The 25062-nt window shown below is 45.5% G+C and overlaps 2 protein-coding genes across 2 annotated transcripts in view; one reads left to right on the forward strand and one right to left on the reverse strand.

The window, feature by feature from the left end:
• The window catches only part of MAST2 (microtubule associated serine/threonine kinase 2), an 89049-nt gene extending 85870 nt beyond the window's left edge, over positions 1 to 3179 (forward strand). The window contains exons 23-27 of the mRNA XM_081085857.1: positions 199 to 425; positions 578 to 700; positions 1117 to 1253; positions 1359 to 1552; positions 1662 to 3179. Coding sequence (XP_080941983.1) covers positions 199 to 425; positions 578 to 700; positions 1117 to 1253; positions 1359 to 1552; positions 1662 to 3124 — 2144 coding nt within the window. The 3' untranslated portion in view covers positions 3125 to 3179. The remainder of the gene's footprint in view (positions 1 to 198; positions 426 to 577; positions 701 to 1116; positions 1254 to 1358; positions 1553 to 1661) is intronic.
• Positions 3180 to 10246: 7067 nt separating this feature from the next.
• The window catches only part of LOC308515252 (phosphatidylinositol 3-kinase regulatory subunit gamma), an 84330-nt gene continuing 69514 nt past the window's right edge, over positions 10247 to 25062 (reverse strand). Inside the window, exons 8-10 of the mRNA XM_081085864.1 lie at positions 19711 to 19785; positions 19104 to 19274; positions 10247 to 11412 (exon numbers count right to left, since the gene is read on the reverse strand). Of these exons, the coding sequence (XP_080941990.1) occupies positions 11214 to 11412; positions 19104 to 19274; positions 19711 to 19785 (445 nt within the window). The 3' untranslated portion in view covers positions 10247 to 11213. The remainder of the gene's footprint in view (positions 11413 to 19103; positions 19275 to 19710; positions 19786 to 25062) is intronic.

A 25062-nucleotide genomic window follows, 5' to 3' on the forward strand; every position in this document is an offset into this window, starting at 1 on the left:
CACCTGCTGGGGTCTGAGAGGGCTCGGGTACAGGAGGGGCTTTGCTGCTCAGAGGCTGTGGGGAGGACATACCTGGGCTAAGGCTCTGTCTCTGGCTAGGGCTGTGTGTGATCAACAGCCTAGGCGGGGGGGCTGGTCTGGGATCTTTGCCAGGCCAGGGTCCCCTGACCCACTAAGTCCTGGTTTCTCATTCTCCAGAACACCACACCTGCTCTCCCTTGGCCAGCCCCATGTCCCCACATTCCCAGTCATCCAACCCATCATCCAGGGACTCTTCTCCAAGCAGGGACTTCTTGCCAGCCCTCAGCAACTCGAGGACCCCCATCATCATTCACCGAGCTGGCAAGAAGTATGGCTTCACCCTGCGGGCGATCCGTGTCTACATGGGTGACTTGGATGTCTACACTGTGCACCACATGGTGTGGGTATGTCCAGGCATCCAGACCCGCTTTCTCTCAGCTTCGTCACTCCTCTTACTAGGGCCTGCCTGTCCCTGCCCACACTACCCTCAGGCTCAGGCTCAGGCTCCGGCTCCGGCTCCGGCTCCAGACTGATAACTGTTCTCTCCCCGGGGCAGCACGTGGAGGATGGAGGTCCAGCCAGTGAGGCGGGGCTTCGTCAGGGCGACCTCATCACTCATGTCAACGGGGAGCCTGTGCATGGGCTGGTGCACACTGAGGTGGTGGAGCTGATCCTGAAGGTGAGTGCTGGGGGTACTGCCTGCTGTGGTCGACCCCAGCCTTGGAGGCTGTGACTGGCCATAGGGGAGAAGGAGTCGAGTACACGTACACCTGGCTCTGAGTACAGATGCACATACACAGTTTGGGTACGGCCATAGCGATGTGTTTTCGCCAGAAGGCACCACCCTCACTGACCAAGGTCCAGTGATACTCTGGGCCTTGGGTAGGATTGGAGAGCAGGATGGGTAAGCCTCTTCTCTACCTTCTCAACCCAAACTACTGGGGCTCCAGTCAGAGCCATTTGCTAACCTGTGAAGAGAAGACGGGTCTGTGGCTCAGACAGAGGCTAGAGCTGTGGTCTAGCCATGCCCAGGGGTAGGAGTTGGATCAAAAATATGGCCACCACCTTAGCCTGGGTTCATGTTCTGGTCCCCAGAGTGGAAACAAGTTGTCTATTTCAACAACTCCCCTGGAGAACACATCCATTAAGGTGGGGCCGGCACGGAGGGGCAGCTACAAGGCCAAGATGGCCCGAAGAAGCAAGCGGAGCCGGGGCAAAGATGGGCAAGAAAGGTGAGCCGGACTTGGCCCTGGGGTCCGCTCCGGGCCAGTATGTGGTGCTTGTGTGTGCTGTGCCCTGTGCACCGAGCCAGACAGCTTTGACTCTTGTCTCTGCAGCAGAAAAAGGAGCTCCCTGTTCCGAAAGATCACTAAACAGGCGTCCCTGCTCCACACCAGCCGCAGCCTCTCTTCCCTTAACCGCTCCTTGTCATCAGGAGAGAGCGGGCCAGGCTCTCCCACACACGGCCACAGCCTTTCCCCCCGATCTCCCACTCAGGGCTACCGGGTGACTCCTGATGCTGTGCATTCAGGTAGGAAAGGCTCTTGATACTCCTGGGACATTCCAGGGCTCAGCATTGCCTTGCCCCTCAGTCATTTCTAACAGCTAACATTGCTCTCTCTGCTTTTGTCTGTGCAAAGTGGGAGGGAATTCGTCACAGAGCAGCTCCCCCAGCTCCAGCGTGCCCAGCTCTCCAGCCGGCTCCGGGCATACACGGCCCAGCTCCCTGCACGGTCTGGCACCCAAGCTCCAACGGCAGTACCGCTCTCCACGACGCAAGTCAGCAGGCAGCATCCCACTGTCACCACTGGCCCACACCCCTTCTCCACCACCAGCAGCTTCACCCCAGCGCTCCCCATCACCCCTGTCTGGCCATGGAACCCAGGCCCTCCCCACCAAGCTTCACGTGTCGCCTCCCCTAGGCAGGCAACTCTCCCGGCCCAAGAGTGCGGAGCCGCCCCGCTCTCCACTACTGAAGAGGGTGCAGTCCGCTGAGAAACTGGCGGCTGCACTTGCTGCTTCTGAGAAGAAGCTAGCCCCTTCTCGAAAGCATAGCCTTGACCTGCCCCACCCTGAGCTCAAGAAGGAACTGCCACCCAGGGAAGTCAGTCCTCTGGAGGTAGCTGGGACCAGGAGTGTGCTGTCTGGGAAGGGGGTGCTGCCAGGGAAGGGAGTGCTGCAGGCTGCGCCCTCACGAGCTCTAGGCTCCCTCCGGCAGGACCGGGCCGAGCGGCGAGAGTCGCTGCAGAAGCAGGAAGCCATCCGTGAGGTTGACTCTTCAGAGGACGACGCTGACGAGGGGCCTGAGAACAGCCAAGCTGCGCAGGAGCCACGCTTGGCACCCAACCCAGAAGTGGGCCAGGATCCGCCCCTCAGAGGAGCAGAGGGGGAGGAAGAAGAAGCCTTCTTGCCCAGGGACCCCCGAATGGAAGGCCCTGGTGACCCCCAGAGGAAGCTTGGGATCCTGCATGTCTTTGAGAAGGCTGCCAGCTCCTTGTCACCAACTCCCAGCCTGGGTGGGGCTGGACCCACAGACCCCATCCCCCCTGAAGGCTGCTTGAAGGCCCAGCTCCTCCGCACCCAGGCACCGACAGCACTTTGTCCCAGTTCCCCAGGACTCATCCCCACCAGTGGGTCCCCTGCCTCCTCCACCACTGGAGGGCCAGGCCCATGGTCCTGGAAATTCCTCCTTGAGGGCCCAGAGGGGGCATCCATAAGCAGAAAGGCAACAACGGAAGGTGGGTTGGTCAGCTCCCAGGATTTGGAAGCCACAACTCCAGCCCATCCTGAGAACCTGCCTCCTAGGCAGGAGGGGAAGTCATGGCCACCCAATGCCCCTGGGCTGGCCCACCCTTGTCAGCTTTCCAGCCAAAGCTGGCGCTGGGAGCCTGAGTGTGCGCAGGTAGAGAAGGAGGAGCCAGCCCTGGGCATCACCACAGTGCCTGAGGCCTCAGGTGACAGGAGGCAGACCCTTCCATGCAGAAGCTGCCCCCTCACCCAGGAGCCTGGGCCCAACCTGCTCCAAAGGGGCCGAGACCCAGGGGCCCCTCACAAGCATCAGGACTTGGCAGTGGCAACCAATGAGCTTTTAAAGCAAACATAGCAGTTGTCTGCCATTTCTTAACTCAGATCTGTATAATACATGCTCTTAGAAACCATCTTTATGTCTTTTGCTTGCTTCTTTCCTCAGTCAACACAAATGTAACTCAAAAGCCCTATGTTATTGCTGATAATAGAGTGACTATAACAGTTTCTACTGTCAGGAGAGGGGGCTCTAACCCACCTTGGCTTCCCAGCGATTATGACATCTGAGCTCAAACCTGAAGGATAGGTAATAGGTAGTAATTTGCTGGGTTAGAAGAGTAGGAATTTGTGTAAGGCTGTCTAGGCAGAGAGTATAGCACTTAACCATATGCCTGGTATATTCAAGGAACCAAAAGTGGAAATGGGTGTAGTGAGTTAGGCAAGGGTCACACTGATGGTCTTACAAGAATTTAGACTTTCGGTGGGTGATAAAGAACCCAAGAAGGTCACGTAGCGACTAATATTCCTGCTTTATAGATAAGGAACTCGGGTTTTCAGATATTAACAGAATCTTACAGCTTGGGCAGAGCTAGGACTAGAACCTAGATATCTCTTCACTCTAGAACCCACACATCTACCCCAAGTTAGAATGCCTCGTAGCCAGAAAATGGAAGCGGAAAGGTGGAGGGAGGTGAAGAGTTGAACTTGGTACTTGGGGGACATCCGCAAGGTAACTAGATGTATGGGTCTTGAACGCAATAGAGAGCTAGACTGATGATAGAAAACTGAGAGCCATTAATGTATCAATAAGGTGACGTGTAATTCTTTTTCTTTTTTTAATATATTTTATTGATTTTTTACAGAAAGGAGAGAGATAGTCAGAAACATCGATGAGAGAGAAACATCGACCAGCTGCCTCCTGCACATCTCCTACTGGGGATATGCCCGCAACCAAGGTACATGCCCTTGACCGGAATCAAACCTGGGACCTTTCAGTCCGCAGGCCGACGCTCTATCCACTGATCCAAACCGGTTCCGGCATAATTCTTTCAACAATAAAGAATTATTTTTAAAAGAATATCAAGCTGAAAAAAATAAAACAGCAAAAAATAGATAAAATTTAAAAAATGATGTACTGAGGGGCATAAGCATTTAAGACAAAGACAGACTTAGAAGCAGCAGCCAGAAGGGCACGATAAAATCCAAGAGAAGAGTTTTAAAACGGGTGGAGTTACTTGGTAAAATGCTGGGAGGCCAGGTGAGATGAAAATAGAGAACCACCTTCCGTGTTCAGTAACAAGTCATGAATGTTTGTCGTCAGTGAGCCCTTCCTGGGCTATTCAGATAGGCCTCTGCACTGGAGATGGACATTGCAGACCTGGGCAGCCCCCACAGTGAGTAGAACTGCACTGGGTGGGTGGGTGGTATTCGAGGAGGGGGGGGGGGGCATCTGGGACATTCTGTCGGAGGAGTCATGGCCTCGCAGGAACAGGGCCGAGGGGGAGTGCCACGGCTAGAAGAGTGCCTCCAGATGACGAAGGGCTTTGTGAAACTGCTGTTTTGCACTACTGTCCCATAATCCAATGCCTTGGGCCAAAGGAGAGGCAACAAGAGGCCTGGAAACTGGAAAACGTATCTGGGTCACTGGCTGGGTGTTTCAAGCACCCTGCAGCTCTTGGTCACCCTGCATGGGGAAGGCTGTGGCCGCCAGAGGGCGTGCTCTGCCCACAATGCAAAGCCCACAAGTGGGACATTTGGCCCCTCAGCCTTTCCAGTTCCCTCCTGAACTCACTTATTACTTCAGTCATTCATTAATAGTCAACCCCTGCACTGGACACTAGGAATAAAGGTAACTGGTTGCCTGAGGGAGTCCATCCCCCAAGTACATCAGGATCTGCTTAGAAGGACCACACCATGGGGAGAAGGGGCTGGGGCATGCACAACTTACAGTAGTTTATGGGAGAGAGACTGCCTGCCCCTTAAGGGGTTGGAAATGGCAGGCAGGAGAGGAGGGCTGGGAGGAGTCGGCACAGAGATGCTAAGCACCTTGTAATGCATGGGGTAAGTGCTAGTGGGGCAGTTGAGAAACTGCCTGATAAGCCTGAGGGCAGTGAGGAGTTTCTGGGAGGTAACCACAGGAAGTGGTATAAGCAGATTTATGTTTTAGGAAGATCACTGGCTGCAGTATAGAGAGGCTCAAGTAGAATAAGCAGACCAGAAAGAAAATAATGTAGTGACCCATTATGGTGGTCTAACCTAGGACAACAGGAGTTTTCTTAGCGCAGGGGTTCTCAACCTGTGGGTCACAACCCCTTTGGGGGTCAAATGACCCTTTCACAGGGGTCGCCTAAGACCATCGGAAAACATATATAATTACATATTGGTTTTGTGACTAATCACTATGCTTTAATTATGTTCAATTTGTAACAATGAAATTGGGGGTCACCACAACATGAGGAACTGTTTGGGTCGCAGCATTAGGAAGGTTGAGAACCACTGTCTTAGAGGAAAGGTATAGGGAGTTGGACACAGATTTGGCAGCCATCAGCAAATAGCTGGTAATTAAAGGCATAGGAGTACATGGGGACTGTACAGAGAATATGTATAAAAGGGAAAAGGCCCAAGACATTAGGAATAACCCAAAGGGAGGGAGCCAGTGAAGAGTAATTGAAGTGGGGAATAAGATCCTGAACTTGGGAGAAGTCATACCATTTTAAGAATTTTATAATTTACCCTAACAGCGATTGAAAGTTATTTAATGGTTTTACAGTTTCAGATTTGTACTTTGAAAAGACGACTCCAGTTGCTATAACAATAGATTTGAGGAGGTCAAGAATGGAAGAAGGGAGGCCTTCTGGTATGGAAGTTAGAGATGATAGTGAAGCAGTGGATTGAGAAGTGATACCTTCGATTCTTACAAAGTTGGATTTGTGTATGGGTTGATGGTGGGTTTTATTTAGACATGAAACAGAGAAGGTATCAATAACATCTACATTTCAGACTTACATAAGCAGATGAGTTACTTGTTCCCATTCACTGAGATAATGGAAGAGAAAGCGGACAATGTGGTGACATGCAGACAGTAAACTGAATATGAGGTCTGAGCAGGAGAAACAGATGGACATACTTAGTTTAGAGATGGTAGGTGAATTCATGGATATGGATAGAACTGCCAGGGGAAAGGCATACCTGAGAAAGGAGCAGGGGTCCAGGATAATTAAAATGAACAGATACAGGAGAAAATCTAGATGAATGAGTTGTCATGGAGCCAATGGTAGAGTTTTTCCTGGAGAATAGTCAACAGTGATGGTTATTGGAAGACATGAAGGAGAGCAGTTTCAGGTAATGGTGGAAACTGTACTGAAATGCTTAAGGAAGTGAGGCAATAAAGACAAATTTAGACCATTTTTTCAAAAATAGTTTAGGCTGAGCCTATCAAGGCCCTCTTCTCATGGATACTGTGCCGTAGTCACCATGGATATATAAAACAAGCATGCAGTCAGGACCTGGAAAGACCACTTCTCCTCAGTGGAGTTGTCAGAAGCTATGAGTCTGGGCTGCTGGAGGCCATGTGTCCACCTGGAGAGCCTATACACACAGTGAAAACACGCATGAGCTGGCATAGCAAAGATGGAGAGAGACATGATGCTTAGGATATTTGAGGCCCATAATCAGATTTTCCAATTACATTAGGCAATAAAGGCCATGTTCAAATGTCAGTGGATGATTCAACTGAGAGGAAACAATGTTGAAAGAATTGCTAACTGATCATGGGAGGTTCCTGAGAAGGTGAGAGAAAACAGGATCCAAGGGCTACCTCGTGTAATTTAATAGGTGAGCAGGAGAGGAGTTTTGTGAATACAGATAGGTTTGTAAATTTGGTGGTAAGAAGATAAGCATGCTTCATAACCAAGCATGTTTTCTCTGTAAATAAGTTAGCAGTATCTGTGGGATGCTGAAGTTCCTAGTAGAGAGATCCAGCCAGCAGGTGGAGTACAGAAGAGAGGACTGGACTGAAGATAGGTATTTGAGGTCTTATGTAGAGTGGAAGCAACTCTTGGAATTGGGGAAATAATCCATAATCCCTAGCAGTGGCCTTGGGGGTGCCATGTAGCTAAAATGTAGCGAGGGAGGTCATAGGCAAGGCCACTTAGAACAAGGAAACTTCCCTGACCTGATCTGATCTGTAAGTCAGTGCCCATCCATGGGGCCTGAGACACGGATGAGAACTGCAATGTTCTGTGCAAGCAGAGGTCATCGCTTGTTTGTTGACTATGTTCCCAACACATAGGAACCTCAACAAAGTGCCTGGCAGATTGGTGACAAGGGCCTGGGGCAACAAGAGGACAAACCGTAAGCCTGAGCCCACCTTTATTTCCAGGCAGAAAGATGTGATGAGAATCAATAAACTGGGCTTTCTAATTGTCAGGAATGGGGAGAGCAGGAAATGGCTCGCAGATTTAACTTTCTCAGGTTAGTTTCTGAGTCTCCATGTGTTTTGTGTCAGGCAGACAGGATTCTGGCTTCATACCTGTTTGGGTCGACGTCCTCTTCTTCAGGGATAGAAGTGCCTCTGGTGGCCCCAGTTCAGCTGCAGGACCAATCTTTTGATGCTCATGGGAGAGAAGGTTTGGAAGTTTCAGGGCTTTTCAACACCCCAGACGTCTTCCCCTTGCTCCTAACCCCAAACCACCTCCCTCTATAGCACGAGGACAAAAAAGGTACTTTATTGAAATGTCTTTATTGCATTACTGGAGCAAGTTGGCCAAACTGTCCCCTCTTGGGGAAGATCCAAAACAAAAAGACCAAAAAGTATCTTCCCCATCTTCCCCCCACCCTCCCCTACAACTGCACAGCAATGTCTGAACACATCTGGTGACAAGAACAATTTGCAAAAGTGGTCTAGGAACTACATTATGAACTGTCCCAACACAAGACATATAGTTGGCTTCCTTGTGAATCAGGTATTTTTACGTAAACTACATGAATTTTTTTGACTACATCAAAGACAACAGAATAGGTTTTTCACAAGTAACAACAGGGCACCAAAGTCACATGCTGGAATCTGTAAGGAAACAAGGTTGTCACAAGTGGCTGGAGCTGGAGCAAGGCTGAGCAGTTGGCAGCAGAGGGCCCAGACAGACCCCCATCTGGACCCTCTGCTCTGAGGCCACTAAAGCCTCATAGAGAACTACTCTGGAGTCTTAACCTTGAAAACTAGGAATTGCCCAGATGCAATTCTTGGCCCAAGAGGACCCAGGAGGCTGGTTCCTTGCAGCAAGAAAAAACCCATGGAAGACACCATACTGGCTCTCAAAAAAGCGTTCCCAGAGCACATGAGGCCCAAAATAACTGGGAGGTGCCAACAGGGCTTGGAAATGAAATGGGGTAGGAGTGTTATTAGGATTCCTCAACCTTGACTAAATCAGCAATAAGGACACAGCTACCCTGGAGAGGCCTGAGCCATGGCCAAGGTTTAGCATCTATGGCCTGGTGTGACAGAACATTGTTCAGTGATGAAAGCTCCATCTGGAATAGATGGGCCTAGGAGCTATGTCCAGCCTGCCCCAAGCTGCTTTCATGTTGGTAGCTGGCTTCTCTAGCCAGGAAAGCAATGGGCCACTCTGGTCTTGTTCTGTCTCTTTACCCTCTGCCTCAGTGAGGATGCAGTTAAGATGCCATAAAAAAGCATCCCAGGACACAGAACTAGACTCAGATGGAGGCCAAGGCTTGCTGCCTAGACCACAGAGTAAAGAAGCAGCATAGTACTGCTCCACATGGTCCCTATGCCACTTCCACTGACTCATCAGGATCAAGCAAATCGTGGCAAAGACACTTTCAATTTCTCAAATGATCCCTAGGTCTTAGTCCCCACAAAGCAACAAATTGGAGAATGAAAAACAGGAAACAAAAAGTGAAGGAATGGAGGACTAAAAAAGAGCAGCCCTTCTCCACAAGCAGCATCCCAAGTGAGATAACAGATGACGCTAGCTCTCTCCCTGCACACCCTGAACACCTGCCTGACAAGGAGCAACACACAGTTCAACATTACAGTTGTGTATCCTTATCCCCATTTTCATTTAAGACATTCAGCACACTAAATTTTAGTACCAGAAAGGAGGGATTCCTTGCACCCAATCTTGAGCAACTAACCGTGTAAGCAGGTTCAACACCAGGTGCAAGGCTACCCAGGTGTGTCTAGCAGCAATCAGCCTGCTATTACTCTAAAACTTGCAGCAAGATTTCAATCTGGCAGTTTGGGGAAGGGATGTGCAGTTCACTCAGTTAAGGGCTTAAGTTAGAACAGTGACACTGAAGGGGCTTCATTTGTCTGCCTCATCCAATTTTGAAACTGCAACGTAACCAAGGAAAAGCCAAAGATATGTATGCCCTTTCCTTCCTATCCTCATCTATGTCTAATTTCTATGTCATAGTTCATTTTAGACCCTGAAACCAAGATAAATGCTCAGGAAAAGCAATGTTTCTTTCATCCCCAAAACGAGAGCTTTCCTAGCTGTAAGCCTAGGTACCAAGACCCAGCTATTGGCTTCTTGCATAGCTCAGCCAGGACGCCTGACTGCACAGCTTTGGGCTCAAACAGCTGACTCATTCTGAGCCTATTCTGGTTCCAGAACTGGCTCAGAGGCAACTGAATTCTATTTGTCCAACGAGTGTCAACTGCTGGGGGAGGGCATAATGGAGGTAGGAGGAGATGCCTGCCGCCAACTCCATTCGCCTAGCTCCACTCAGCTGGAAGGCTTAAACCACATGGAGCAGAAGATCCTGGCCTAAAATCAGGACAGTCTGTGCACATCATCTTAATGGCAGGATCACAGAAGAGGCAGAGAAGAGCCTCCAGATGGTTTTTACTAACAGTCTGAACTCCGAACCATCTGATCCTTTCCTGACAGAAGTATGGAAGCACATGGGTGATGTGGTGTAACCCTTGCCCTGGCCACCGGAGCCCCTGGGTCTGTGACACACTGAGGTTCCTGCCCCCAATCTCGTCCCTTCCTGCTGCAGCCTTAGCAACCCATGAATGCCCTGAAGCCCTACCCAGCAAAGGACAGGGGTGAGTCATTAGCGTGATCACTGTTTCTGCAGGGCCTTTACACTTGGGGAAGCACATGTAAGAATGTTGTTCTATATCATTATTTGGTATATCAAGCCATCTAAAAGCACTGGATTGCACCTTTTCTTTACTCATACAAACAAGTTACAAAGGTTTCAAACAACAGATCATTCTTTAGGCTAAGGAAACACCACACAAGCACCAACTTCATTTTATGATTCAAAGCTTACCATGCCTACAAAAACAAAACAAAACACTATTCCTCACCTTAGAGAAACAAGGGCAGGGCAGAGGGGTTACACTGACCAATTTTAGTGTTTGCTAAAACTAACAAATTCTAGCTTTCTTTTTATTTTCAAGTTTCGGTACAGAATTGTGCATTCAGACACGAGTGCTGCCTTCTTCCATCAGACCTTAGCCCTGTAACAAACATTGTTTTTCTAGGATCAATTTGGTTTCTAAACAATGTTTTTTAGAGAGAGGAGCTATGAGATGCTGATGTCTACGTTATGTTGATTAAGAAACACAAGACCTTCAGCTGAAGGGTTTTTACCCCCTTGACTGAGAGTCTGTAGATGAAATCCCAAGCCTCCCCATTCTCCTTTGGTTGTCTTTTTCACTGAATGCCATTCTACCACAGAACCAAAACAACCTTCTCTGTGGGAGGAAGGTAAGAGAGATTGCCAGATCAAAACGGAACTTCCCACAGAGCCACACCCATCGCATTCTCAGAGTTGAAGACCCAAAGAGGACATGGACTCTGCAGAAGCTTCCAGATATAACCCCCGACCCCCTCAAGCCTAATGTGTTCTGTTGAGGGTGCCTGTCTAAAAAAAACAAAAACCCCAGTGAAACAGACTTCCCAAAAACCACATCTGCTTCCAGCTTCCTATGCTAGTGCAGCAGCACAGCTGGGTCCCCAAGATCCAGAGGCCCCTCACACTCCCTCCTGACCGCTGCTGCTCGGCCTCTCCACTTCACATTCACAGAATCACTTCTTGTGCAAAACAAGCAGTCTACGTAGAAAGAATGCCCTCATAGTCTAATAAAACTGTAGAAAAAATGCTAGAGAGCCACCTCTCTTCCCACTCCCACTTTATCTGCAGAACGAGGGCATCTGTGCGTGGACAGGGTAGGCAAGCCTGACGTTGAGGGAGTCGTTGTGCTGAACGAGGGACGTCTGCTGGTAGTGGAGCACCAACTCCTTCAGCGAGCTGTACAGGTTGTAGGGCTCGGCAAAGCCATAGCCCCGGGCAGTGCTGTAGATCACACAGTGCTTCACTTCCCCATCGGCACTGCAAGATACAACACGCAAACACCACGGAATTAAGGCAGGAAATAATAAAGGGATCCCAGAAGCCTGAAAGCAACTATTTTGTAGAGGAGGAGCAGAAATGTTTGTCAACCAAGTTTGTAAAATGTCACACCCATGTGTGTCTCCATCACTCCCTTACAGACCTGCCGCCTCCCACCAAGACCTGGTAAAGCTAAAAGGGATGGCTCCATGTAGTCACTCAACTTAGGCAAGAATACTAAGAGGGGCAGAACAAACCAAAAAACATTTTTTTAGTGTATAAATCAGTATTTTTAGAATATTCACAAGGTTGTGCAACAATCACCACGATCTAATTCTAGAATATTTTCACCACCCTAAAAAGAAAACATATAGCAATTACTCTGTATTCCTCCCTCCCCCCAGGCCTGGCAACTAACCTATTTTCTGTCTCTATGGATTTGCCTATTCTGGACATTTCCTATAAATGGAATCATATCACACAACTTTCTGTGCCTGGCTTTCACTTAAAACACTATTTTCAAAGTCTCCCATGTTGTAGCATGTACTAGTACCTCATTTTTTCTTAGAGCCGAATAAATATCTTATTGTGTGGATATTCCACATTTTGTTTATCCATTCATCAATGGATGGACATTTGGGTTGTTTCCACTTTTTTGGCTATTATGAATGATGCTCTGAACATTGGTGTATGAGTTTTTGTATGGACATATATTTTCAGTTCTCTTGGATGTATATCTAAGAGTGGAACTGCTGAGTCACATGGTTTAGCTTTGTGAGGAACTGCCAAACTGGTTTCCCAAATGGTTGTGCCTTTCTATACTCCTGCCAGAAGTGTAAGAGGATTCAATTTCTCCACATTCTTTCCAACACTTCTTATTGTCCATCTTTTCTATTTTATAGTCATCCTAGTGGTGTCTCATTGTGGTTTTGATTTGCAGTTTTCTAACGGCTACTGATATTGAGCAACTTTTCATATGCTTACTGACCACTTATATATCTTAAGAAAAATGTATATTTAAATATTTTTCCCGTTTTTATATTGGGACATTTGTCTTTCTATTAAGAGTTCTTGCCAGAACCGGTTTGGCTCAGTGGATAGAGTGTCCGCCTGCAGACTGAAGGGTCCCGGGTTCGATTCCGGTCAGGGGCATGTACCTGGGTTGTGGGCACATCCCCAGTGGGAGATGCGCAGGAGGCAGCTGATCGATGTTTCTCTCTCATCGATGTTTCTAACTCTCTCTCTCTCTCCCTTCCTCTCTGTAAAAAATCAATAAAATATATTTTAAAAAAAAAGAGTTCTTTATGTATTAGACACTAGTTGCTTAACAGATATATGATTTCTAAATATTTTATCCTATTCTTTAGGTTGTCTTTTCACTTTTTTGACAGTTTCCTTTGATGAAAAAAAGTTTTTAATTATGTTGAAGACCAAATTATCTATTTTTTCTTTTGGTGTTTGTACTTTGGATATGTAAGAAACCACTGCCTAACCCAAAGTCACAAAGATTTATGCCTATGTTTTCTCCTAAGTATTTTATACTTGTAGCTTTTACATTTAGATCTATAATTCATTCTTAGTTAATTTTTGTATATAGTGTGAGGTGGGGTCCAACTCTCTTCTTTTGCATGTGGCTCACCAGTTGTCACAGCATCATGTGTTGAAATGACTATTTTTTCCTCACTGAATGGTCTTGAGACCCTTGTTGAACACCAATTGACCGTAAGTGTAAGAATTTCTTGACTCTCAATTCTGTTCACTGATCTACATGTTTATCCGACTGTCAGTGCCTCACAGTTTTTATTATATAGCTTTGTTGTAAATTTTGAAATCACGAGGTGTACTTTAACTTTTTTCTATTCTTTCAAGATTATTTTAGCTGTCCTGGATCCCTTGCATTGTCACATGAATTTTAGGATCATCTTGTCAATTTCTGCAACAATCCAGCTGGAATTTTTGAAAGGGATTACATTGAACATGTAGACCAATTTGGGAAGCACTGCCATCTTAACACACTGGATGTCTTTCCACTTATTTAGATCTTCTTTAAGTTCTTCCATTGTTTTATAGTTTTCATTGCACAGCTCTTGTACTGCTTTTGTTTTAATCCTAGGTATTTAATCATTTTTGATGTTATTATAAATAGCTCGTCTTCTTCATTTCATTTTCAGATTGTTCATGTCTAGTATATAGAAATACAACTGATTTTTGTATCCTAATCTTTTAACTTACAACCCTGATGAACTCCTTTATTTTACTCTTTTCCAATCTGGATGCCTTTTCTTTCTTTTCCTTGCCTAACTTCCCTAGCAGAACCTTCTGTGCAATATTTAGAAGTGGTCAGAGTGGACATCCTTGTCTTTTTCCTATCTTAGGGAAAACCAATCGGTCTTCAACCATTAAGTATGACATTAGCTGTGGGTTTTCATAGATAACTCTTTATCAGGTTGAGGAAGTAGCCTCCTACTCCTAGTTTGTTCATTGTTTTTTAAAATAAAGGAGTGGTTGGATTGCCCAAGCTGATTTGGCTCAGTGGGTAGAGTGTCGGCCTGCAGACCAAAAGGGTCGTTTGATTCGGGTCAAGGGTACATACCTCGGTTGCAGGCTCTTCCCCGGCCCGGGCCCTGGTTGGGGCTCATGCAGGAGGCAGCTGATTAATGTGTTTCTCTCACATCAGTGTTTCTCTATCTTTCCTTCTCTTTTCCACTCTCCCTAAAAATCAATGGGAAAATATCCTCGGTCGAGGATTAACAACAAAAACAAAAATGTAGGTGGAAGTAAAGATATTTGCCTTGCAAAAAAAAGAGTTGTTGGATTTTATCAAAGCTTTTTGTGTCTACTAAAATAATCGTGTAATTTCTGTCCTTGATTTTATTAACATGGGTTATTGTGTTGATTGATTTATACTGATCCACCCTTGCATTGCTGGGATAATTCCTACTACAATTATCTATAGTTTTCTTTTCTTGTGATAACTTTGTATGGGCCCAGCCAGCATGGCTCAGTGGTTGAGCATCGATCTCTGAACCAGGAGGTCACGGTTTGATTCCCGGTCAGGGTACATGCCTGGATTGCAGACTTGATCCCCAGTGCAGGAGGCAGCTGATCAATGATTCTCTCTCATCATTGATGTTTCTCTTTCTCCTTCTCCCTTCTCTAAAATCAATAAAGATATTTAAAAAAAAAAAAAAAAACACCAAAAAAAACTTTGGGTTTTGCTATCAGTGTAATATTACCCTTATAAAATGAGCTGAGAAGTGTTCTTTCTTCTTCTATTTTTTGTATGGGTTTGTGAGGAACTTGTGTTAATTCTTTAAAATATATTTGATAGACTTCACCAGTAAAGTCAACTGGGCCTGGGCTTTTCTTTGTGGGTAGTTTTATTTTTTTAATTAATACTTCAACTTCTTTACTTGCTACAGTTTTCTTCAGATTTTCTATTTCCTCTTAAGTCAGTTTTGGTAGTTTGTGTATTCTTGGAATTTGTACATTTCATCTAGATTATTTAATTTGCTGGCATATAATTGTTTTATAGTATTCCCTCATCATCATTTTAAATTTCTATAAGGACAAGTAATGTCTCCTCTTTCATCCTGATTTTAGTAATTTGTGTCGTGTGTGTGTGTGTGTGCATGCGTGTGTGTCAATTTAGAGGTTGTCAATTTTGTTGGTCCCAACTTTTGGTTTCACTGACTTTCAATTGTTTTTAATTCTCTATTTCATTTACTTCCATTCTAATCTTTATTATTCCTTTCCTTCTGTTTGTGTGGGCTTAATTTGCTCTTCTTTTTTTGTGGGGGGAGGGTAGTTTCTTAAGGTAGAAGACGGTAAGGCTATTGAGATCTTTTTAATATAAATGTTTATAGTTATAACTTTCCCTCTTAGCACTGCTTTCACTGCATTCCATATGTTTTTATATGTTTTTTTGTTTTTACTCATTTCAAAGTATTTTCTAATTTCCCTTTTCTTATTTTCTTTTTTGGTCTACCGGTTATTTAGAAATGTGTTTACTGTCCACATTTGTGAAATTTCCCAAATTTCCTTCTGTTTTTGTTTCTGATTTATTTCCATTGTGGTTAGAAAACATATTTTATATTATTTCGATCCTTTTAAATTTATTGAGACTTGTGGTCTAACCTGTGGTCTATCCTGAATGACGTTTCATGTGCACTTGAGAAGAACGCGTCCTCTACTGGCAGGTGAATATTCTAAACATGTCTGTTAGGTCGAGCTGTTTTATAGTCTGTTCAAGTCTTCTGTTTCCTTCTTTATCTATCTAGTCGTTCTATCCCTAATCAAATTTTGTATCCCAAATGGCAACAACAAGATCACAAGTGCTCACTACCTGACTCCCTAATCTAGAGGAATATATGCACTGCTGGCTGTAGGTCTTTATTCTCAGAAGGCTATAAAGTTAGATAATTCTGAAGCTTTTTTATGATGTCATTAACAAAAATCAAAATGGAAAAACAAAGGTGTTCCATGCTTTTGCTTCCTACTACATGATCATTTTAATTTTGGTATGAGTGTCTCCTAAAAAACTGAACTTATTCATGTCCCTCCTTTAGCAAATGTCTTAATTATTGGAGATCACTGTAAGTAGGCTTCCTGTAGCCAGAGTGGCTACCAAACAACTGGAAGTTTCTGTGATGCCAGACTCTTTGCTTCTGAAAATCTTCAATGTGAACTCCAATTTGATATATGACTGTAGTTGGATTTAATAGGCAAGGGAAATCCACACTGCTGTGGACTTGAGTCTGGCCAAGTCTGTGGCTAAAGAAAGGAGAAAAAGCCCGGCTGGCATGGCTCAGTGGTTGAATGTCAACCTATGAACCTGGAGGTCAGGGTTCGATTCCTGGTTAGGGCACATGCTCGGGTTGTGGGCTCAATCCCCAGCGGGGGGCATGCAGGCGGCAGCCAATCAATGATTCTCTCTTATCGTTGATGTTTCTATCTCTATCTCCCCTCTACCTTCCTCTCTGAAATCTATATATTTATTTATTTATTTTTAAAAAGGAGAAAAAAATACACAGCTCCCTAAGATATTCAAGCTGCTCCTTGGTCTCCCTGGATTTATGTGAGCCTGTGACCCAGTGACCTGGGGTGAGGGTGAGGAACCAATGCACTGGGATTATCACCTTCCTTCTTTTTATTGTTCTTAAAAGATCTCAAATCCTACAAGAACCATCCTCTCCTGCCATTTCTACTCATATAACTTGAGCAGTCCATGTTTCAGAGAAATGAAATGTTTTCCAAGTAGCACTATCTCTGGAAAACAGTAATCCAATGTACTTTTCAATTCCTCCCATTTCCTGCCCATAGGTATCTCATTATTCATCCTTTCAAAGTTCAGCTCAAATGCCACCTCTTCCGCAAAACCTCCCAATCCTCTTTTTCTCCACCAGAATTAACAGTTCTTCATGTGCACAGGCAACTAATTATACCATTTCACAGTGATTCTATTTATCTCCGATATTTAATTGTGAAATGAAGTGTGTTGCAACAGAAAAATGTGGGCTTTGAAACCAGGTAAACTTGGACTCAAACTCTGACTCAATGACAGAGGTAGACCACTAAAGACAAGATGATCATGTAAAGCATTGAGCACTCTGTTAATGAGTACCTTCTGTTTATCCTCACCACACTGCCCTCTTTGAGGGGAAAAACACTTGGTCATCTTCGCTTGCCTGCTGCCATGTCCATCAGTAGCATCACTATCACAATAATACAGTAAGGTACTTACTGTGAGCCAGCACTGATCAACACACGTTACATTACATATATTAAGTCACTAAATACTTGAAAAAAACTTCAAGTAGATATTAGTATTATCCTTATTTTATAGATAATGAAACTGGGCAAAGAAAAGTTAAGTAACTTACCCTAGATCATACATCTAGTAAGGAGCAGAGTCAGGATTTGAATCCAGTACATCTGGCACCAAAGCTTGCTCTCATAATCATCATACTAAGCCTCTAATCTAAGTATGGTCTTTGTCAATGAAGAAATTTGCCTTTCTAAGGAATATACATAACACTTAGGCAAAAATCTGACCAACATATGGTTAGTTGCCCCCAGAATTTCACTTTCCATTAAAAGTTACATAGGCTTTTCCAAACAAATTCATAAGATGATCTTATGGAAAACACCCAACATTACCTATCACTACCCAACAGAATACTATTTAAGTACAAAATTTAGATAGAGTTTTTCTGCTGAAGTAAAAACATTTCTATTTAATCAAGCCTTCCTAAATCTGATAATGAAGACCAAGTTAGGCACGCAGAAGACTACTAAAGAATAAGTGATGCCCAGCATGCAAGGCAGGTGGTAGAGTGTGGACCTATGAACCAGAAGGTCCTGGTTCCCGCAGTAGGGGGCATGCAGGAGGCAGCCATCCATGATTCTCTCTCATCATTGATGTTTTTCTCTCTTTCTCCCTCTCCGTTCCCCTCTAAAATCAATAAAAATATATTTTAAAAAAATAATTAAATTACCTTTTCAATGGAAGATCTCACATTACTTTTCACAAATACCTAAAATCCAATAGCAATACTGCAAGGCCTAATCTACTTACCATTTAAATTAAAACCCCTAAAATGATTTCAGATATCATTTCTCCTAAAGAAACTGATTTCTTTATAAAATACTAATGGTCTAAGACTGTGGTCGGCAAACCGCGGCTCGCGAGCCACATGTGGCTCTTTGGCCCCTTGAGCGTGGCTCTTCCACAAAATACCACATGCGGGTGCGCACGTACAGTGCGATTGAAACTTTGTGGCCCATGAGCAGAAGTCAGTATTTTGTGGAAGAGCCACACTCAAGGGGCCAAAGAGCCGCATGTGGCTCGCAAGCCGCGGTTTACCAAGCCGCAGTTTGCCGACCACTGGTCTAAGAGATCAACCAAAAGACTTGTATGTATGCATATAAGCATAAGCCATGGACATAGTCAGTAGGGGGGTGAGGGCATGTGCTGGGGAGTGGGAACGGCTGGGGAGAAATCAGTGGGGGGAAAATGAGACATATGTAATACTTTAAACAATAAAGAATTTAATCCTAGTGCTCGCTTCAGCAGCACATATACTAAAATTGTAACGATACAGAGAAGATTAACATGGCCCCTGCGCAAGGATGACAAGCAAATTCGTGAAGCGTTCCATATTTTTAAAATAAATAAATAAGAATTTAATCCTATATAATAAAAGGGTAATATGCAAATCGACCAAATGGCAGAGCGACCGGTTGCTATGATGCACACTGGCCACTAGGGGGAAGATGCTCAACACAGGAGTTGCCCCCTGGTGGTCAGTGCACCACTCAGTCACAAATTGGGCTGACAGCTGGTGAGCACAGTGGCAGTGGCGGGAGGCTCTGTGACAGCGCTAAGATGTCCAACTGACGGCTTAGGCCTGCTCCCCAGGGCTCCCCTGAGAGCTTCCAGACTGCTAAAGGGCACAGGCTGGACTGAGGGAGCCCCCGGACCCCCAAGTACACGAATGTCGTGCACCAGGCCTCTAGTGTGTGTGTGTGTGTGTGTGTGTGTGTATAAAATTAAAAATAAAATATTAATGGTATAAGCCCTGAGCCCTCATTACTGCACCTGAACTAATTTTACTGAATTTTATGAGAGAATGATTTTCTTTTAATCAATGCAGAAGTTTTCAAAAGGTTGTACTCCCAGGAAGACTTACACCACAGAGCAAGCATAACATCCTTTCTTGCTACTCTCACGAATTAAGAATGCACCATCAGGCTTCCCATAAAGCAAGTCCTCTGCTTGTACTCGATTGATATCCTCAACAAACCAGGTTTTCTCATCATAATGGGGCAGGTTTTCATCTTCCTCATTGATAAAATAGGTCCTAAAAATTAAATGTTAAAATATTATTCTATCAATCAGGTTACTTATATCTGAAAGCAAATTCACAAATAAAACTCTCTTCTAAATCTTTATCCATAAAATGATAAAATGAAATTCTAATTAGTTGGATACTTTTCAACAACTTCATTACTTGCTATGGTACAGAAAGCACAGAATTCACATGTCTCATCCAACAAGCTGACAGGTGGATGTCTGAATGACCTTCAGACCAATGCTTTTGTTTCATATAGTTAGGCAAGTCTCTGAACTCAAAAGCCTATAGGGTACTCTAGAAAATTCAATTCAAAAGAGGAGCAAAGTTCCTAATTCAGTGTCCTCAAATGACAATAAAAACCAATATTTAACATGTATTAAGAAGGCCCAGGTCTTAGATCGGGAACAAAGCCCTCTGACAGAAAGGTACAGAGAGAACTTACTCATCAGCATCCTCATTCTTGATTCCCAGCCAGGCATTTAGACGTTTCTGTCTCACTCCTTTGTGATTGAGCCATCTGCCAGAGGGAAGATAGCAGTGTCAGTATCTGTGCAAACTGCGTCCAAGCCAACCAACTTTCCAGAGTCCAGGAACCTCTTACTTTTCCCAATCCCACAGAGTGGCCAGAAATTTCCCTAAACTAGTTTCTCCATTACTTTCCCTTCAACTTTCTGCAAAAAGGCAGAAACACAAAGAGTTAACTTGAAATGGGGCTTCTCACTTTGCATTTTCTTTTTCTAGAAGGTTTTACTACCATAAGCACACACACACTTACACTCAAACACAGTTGGAGACACGCGTTGCTGAAATCATTAGTTAGATCAGTATGGAGTCACATATCTGTGATTTCCACTCAGCCAGAGGAATCAATTCCTATGTGGTCTCTATATTGAGTTTAAAATTCTAAAACAAAATTTTAAGGTCTATACTTGCACATAAGCAAACCACAGAATTTATTTCATCACCAGGCAAATCATAGTATTTTACAATACAGCAACATTTGAAAAAATTATTTTGGAGAGAGGAAAGGAGAGAGAAACATCGACTTGTTGTCCCACTTATTTATGCGTTCACTGATTGATTCTCCTATGTCCTCTGACCAGGGATCGAACCCACAACCTTGGCGTACCAGGATTACACTCAAACCAACTGAGCCACCCAGCCAGGAAAATACAACATTTTAGATGTAAAATGATATAAACCACTGAGGTAGCTGATGGTCTAAAACCAGTGGAATATAAAAACTCTTTCACTGCAGTCCCCCAACCAGGCCCCTGTTCATTCATATCTCATCCTAAATACCTCCCTCAAGGGAAGACTGCCTTCATTGTCCCAACTAAAGCAAGCCCCCAGTCACTCTCCGTATTTTATCATCTTCTTAGCCCTTGCCTGAAATTGTTTTGTATTTTCACTTCTTAATGTTTGTCTTGTGGCTGAAAAGGGGCCACATACTAAACCTGACAAGTTCAGGGGAGGCCTACACGGTGGTCTTACAAACTCAGAGACCTAAAGTAACTACATAGGATGGTCTGAAAGTAAAACTTTTTAACTAAAAACCGTTCATGGCCAGTAATTTTCCATAACAAAGGTCAATCTTCACCTTAACTGAGCCTGCATATTGTCTTTTTTGTGCATCTATAATAACATACCTGATAACATACCTTTGGAATATCAAAGTAATTTCCTCTCTCCCCCCTCTACTCCCACCCCTCAAAGCACAACTACCACACCAGAGCAGAGACCACAAATCGCCTCTTTGTTATCGTGTTAACTGATAACTATCCTCCTATACCACCTATGTAAAAGTGTGTCTATTTGTTTTACTTTTCATCCAATTCCAGAGATTCCCCGCTCCACACCCTTGCTTTCTCCTGCCTTCCTAATCTATCACCAATGAATCACCATTCTTTGCAGCGTTTTCCCAGTCCCTTAAGATTTTGTCTTTTGGCAACTGTCATCAGTTTGGCTCAAATAAACTCATAAAAATTCTTACAGGTTTGGGCATTTCTTCTCTTGACAGTCTCCTCCACTAAAATGTAAGCTGCTGTGCCTGGCTGGTATGGCCCACTGGTGGAGTGCTGACTCATGAACCAGGAGGTCCAGGTTCAATTCCCAGTCAGGGCACATGCTCAGGTTGTGGGCTCTATCTCCAGTAGGGGGCATGCAGGAGGCAGCTGATCAATGATTCTCTCTCACCATTTATGTTTCTAACTCTCTCCCTCTCCCTTCCTCTCTCTGAAATCAATAAAAACATATTTTTAATAAAAAAAAATAAAATAAAATGTAAGCTGCTTTAAAAAAAGGTATTGTCTTGCTCATGGCTAATCCCAATGCTGAAAAGTGCCAGTACATAGTAGAAATTCAATAAATAGTAAGTATTTGCTGGTGGGCTGTTTTTAATAAATCTTCATGGTCAACCCCAAGTACACTATATAACTTGGCATCCCACCAATTTAAAGTTCTTTTAGATAGATTTCACAGCCTTTCTCAATAAGACATGTCTTTCAGTTAACCTGGGTTCCATTTCATATGCTTAAGTGAAGCTAGAAAACAACTAGTATAATCTTGATAGAATTTATTTAGTAACAAACCCCCTCCTATACCACCACTTTTATTAGCAAAATATCCAGATACCCTCCTCTAAGTACTCTTATCATCCAAACCTTTCTATCCTTAAAAAATTTTATCTTTGCCTTGTTGTTTTGGCTCAGTGGATAGAACGTCGGCCTGCAGGCTGAAGGGTCTTGGGTTCGATTCCGGTTAAGGACATGTACCTTGAGTGGCAGGCTCGATCCCTGGCCATGTGCAAAAGGCAACCAACCAATGTGTCTCTCTCACATTGATGTTTCTATTTATCCCCCTTCCCTTCCACTCTCTCTAAAAATCAATGGAAAAATATCCTCGGGTGAGGATTAACAACAACAAAATAAAAATTGGCCCTGACCGATTTGGCTCAGTGGATAGAGTGCCGGCCTGCGGACTCAAAAGTCCCAGGTTCGATTCCAGTCAAGGGCATGTACCTTGGTTGCGGGCACATCCCCAGTGGGGAGATGTGCAGGAGGCAGCTGATCGATGTTTCTCTCTCATCGATGTTTCTGACTCTCTATCCCTCTCTCTCCCTTCCTCTCTGTAAAAAAAATCAATAAAATATATTTTTTTAAAATGATTTTAAAAAAGCTCAAGTGACTTTAGTATGGCAATTCATATTTATCTTATGATTGAGTAATGCCTAGATCACTCCTAAATAGTACATTCTAGAGGAAAAAGCTGAGGCCAAAAAATAAAAAGACCTAATGTTGTTAGCATAGGTACCTAGATATTAATAAAGAGAAGGGAGCAAAACTGGCTAAGCTTAATTAGGTCGGAAGCTACAGCTTCACACACTCCAGGAGATAGCCATGTTGTTCTGCCAAGAGGATTAACACTCCTCCCTCCCTCCCTGCATGGGGAGGAAGGACCTACTCTCCAGCCTCCCTGGGCACCACGGTCCCCTTGCAGGGACTATGGGGGTGGGGAGAATAAACAATAAAGGGGAAATTCTTCTGTTAAGCGAATGCCCAGTAGAAGCCAGGATGGCAACCATAAAGGGACCGTGTCTAATCTGGGAAAAGACCTGACTGGTTAGGGGAAGGACAAGCCCACAGAGCACTGGGAAAGAGACTGGTCAGTTTGAAAGCCCAAAGTGCTATCATCAAAGCTTAACAAAGGCCTCACTAGGTAGCACGCATTTGTTCGCCCATTTGGTCCTGCACTGTACACCTGTGTTCTCCCTCCCCAGCAGCCATGCATTCCTGGCAGCCACAGGGAGCCCGAGCGCCCGCCTGGCTGTGCAGGCTCCAAGTGTGGCTCGGAAAGCACGGGCCTGCATACAGCAGCCCAGCGCAGAGGAGAGCAGAGTAAGCTAGCCACAGGGGGACAGAAGCTAAACCGGACTAAGCTTTAGCATGGACTAAACTAATGGACAGAATTTCTGGCCCCTGGCCCTTCTTCTGGGCTTAATGAAGACAAGGCTGCACTTCTTCCACAGCAGGACCAAGCTGAACCACCTGCCCATGGCTGAGACACAGACTCCGGGCACTTGGGGACAGTCCTTTGTGTTTGCTCCAGCTTCAAAAAACCTTACCATCACACCTCACCCTCCCCTGCATGGTCCCCAAAATGCTTTCCTCACAACTCTGTGGCAGGACCCCATTTCCACCAACATCAACATCCAGTTCTCATCCCACTAATTGTGTGGTTTTAATCAGCCTCTACTTATGCTTCAGTATTCTCTTCTAAAAACAGGAAAAATACTAACTACTCTGTAGTCAATTTACACTTATCTTAAGAAAAACAAGAGAAAAAATAGCTGGTGTTAGTTATTCTTACCTAGTCCTTAACCCAGCAAGTAGGGGGGAAAAATCTATCTATCTATCTACACTAATAAAAGAGAAAAATGGTAATTGGCGTACGGCGATACCTTTTTCATTGGCTAATCAGGGCTATATGCAAATTAACTGCCAACTAAGATTGACAGTTAACTGCCAACAAGATGGCGGCTAATTTGCATATGTAGGCACAATGCAGGGAGGCGAAAGGGAAAGCAGGAAGAAGCCCCCTGCCACTGACAGTGATCTGAAACCCAGGGGGGAGCTAAGAGCTGGGGGGCAGGGCAAAGGCGGCCCTGGGGCCGCCTTTGCCCTGCCCCCCAGCCATGATCGGAGAATCAGGCGCCTTTGCTGCCCTGGCCAGTGATAGCAGGAAGTAGGGGTGGAGCCAGCGATGGGAGCTGGGCACGGTCGAAGCTGGCAGTCCCGGGAGCTAGGGGTCCCTTGCCTGGGCCTAAAGCGAAGCCCACAATCGCGGCCCCCCCCCGCTGCCACTGCAGGTCCCGGCTGCCTGGGCCGGACGCCTAGGCCAGAGGCGTTAGGCCTGGGCAGGGGCAGAGCCTGCAACCGCGGGGAGCTGGGGGTCCCCTGCCCAGGCCTGACACCTCTGCCGGAGGCCTCAGGCCTGGTCAAGGGGCCAATCCGGTGATTGGTGATCGGAGGGTGATGAGGGTCAACTCCTCTGGCCGAGGCATCAGGCCTGGGTGGGGGGCAGAGCCGGGGATTGGGGGGATATGATGGTCCCCTTGCCCAGGCCTGAAGCCTGGGTCAGAGGCGTCAGGCTTGGGCGGGGGGTGGAGCAAGCGATCAGAGGGAGATGGGGGTCCCCTGCCCAGGCATGATTCCTGGGCCAGAGGCCTCAGGCCTAGGCGAGGGCCAGAGCCAGTGATCGGGGGGAGATGGGGGTCCCCTGTCCAAGCCTGACACCTCTGGCGGAGGCATCAGGCCTGGGCAAGGGGCCGATCAGGCGATCGGAGGGTGATGGGGGTCAATGCCTGAGGGCTCCCAGTATGTGAGAGGGGGCAGGCTGGGCTGAGGGACACTCCCCCCCCACACACACACACCCAGTGCACGAATTTCGTGCACCGGGCCCCTAGTATATATATATATATAAAAGGCTAAGTGAACATCCAACTGTTTGAACAGCCAACACCTATGACGTGCACTGACCACCAGGGGGCAGACGCTCAACGCAGGAGCTGCTGAGCTCTGGTGACTTGGCAGCGGTGGTTCTTGGGTGCCACACCCTGCAACCAGAGAGGAGGGAGCCCAATTCCTCGCAGGGCCAGCACAGGCTTCTACCTTCAGCGCTTCTACCTTCAGCCATAGGTTATGTTGTTCCTGGGGCACTGTCAGCCCTGAATCTGGTTTACTGCACACTCAATTTGTGTTCCAAACCATGTACGACAGCAACTTTGCAGAGTGCC

This window comes from Myotis nattereri (genome assembly GCF_964212035.1).
Source record: "Myotis nattereri genome assembly, chromosome: 3".
Lineage (NCBI taxonomy): Eukaryota > Metazoa > Chordata > Mammalia > Chiroptera > Vespertilionidae > Myotis > Myotis nattereri.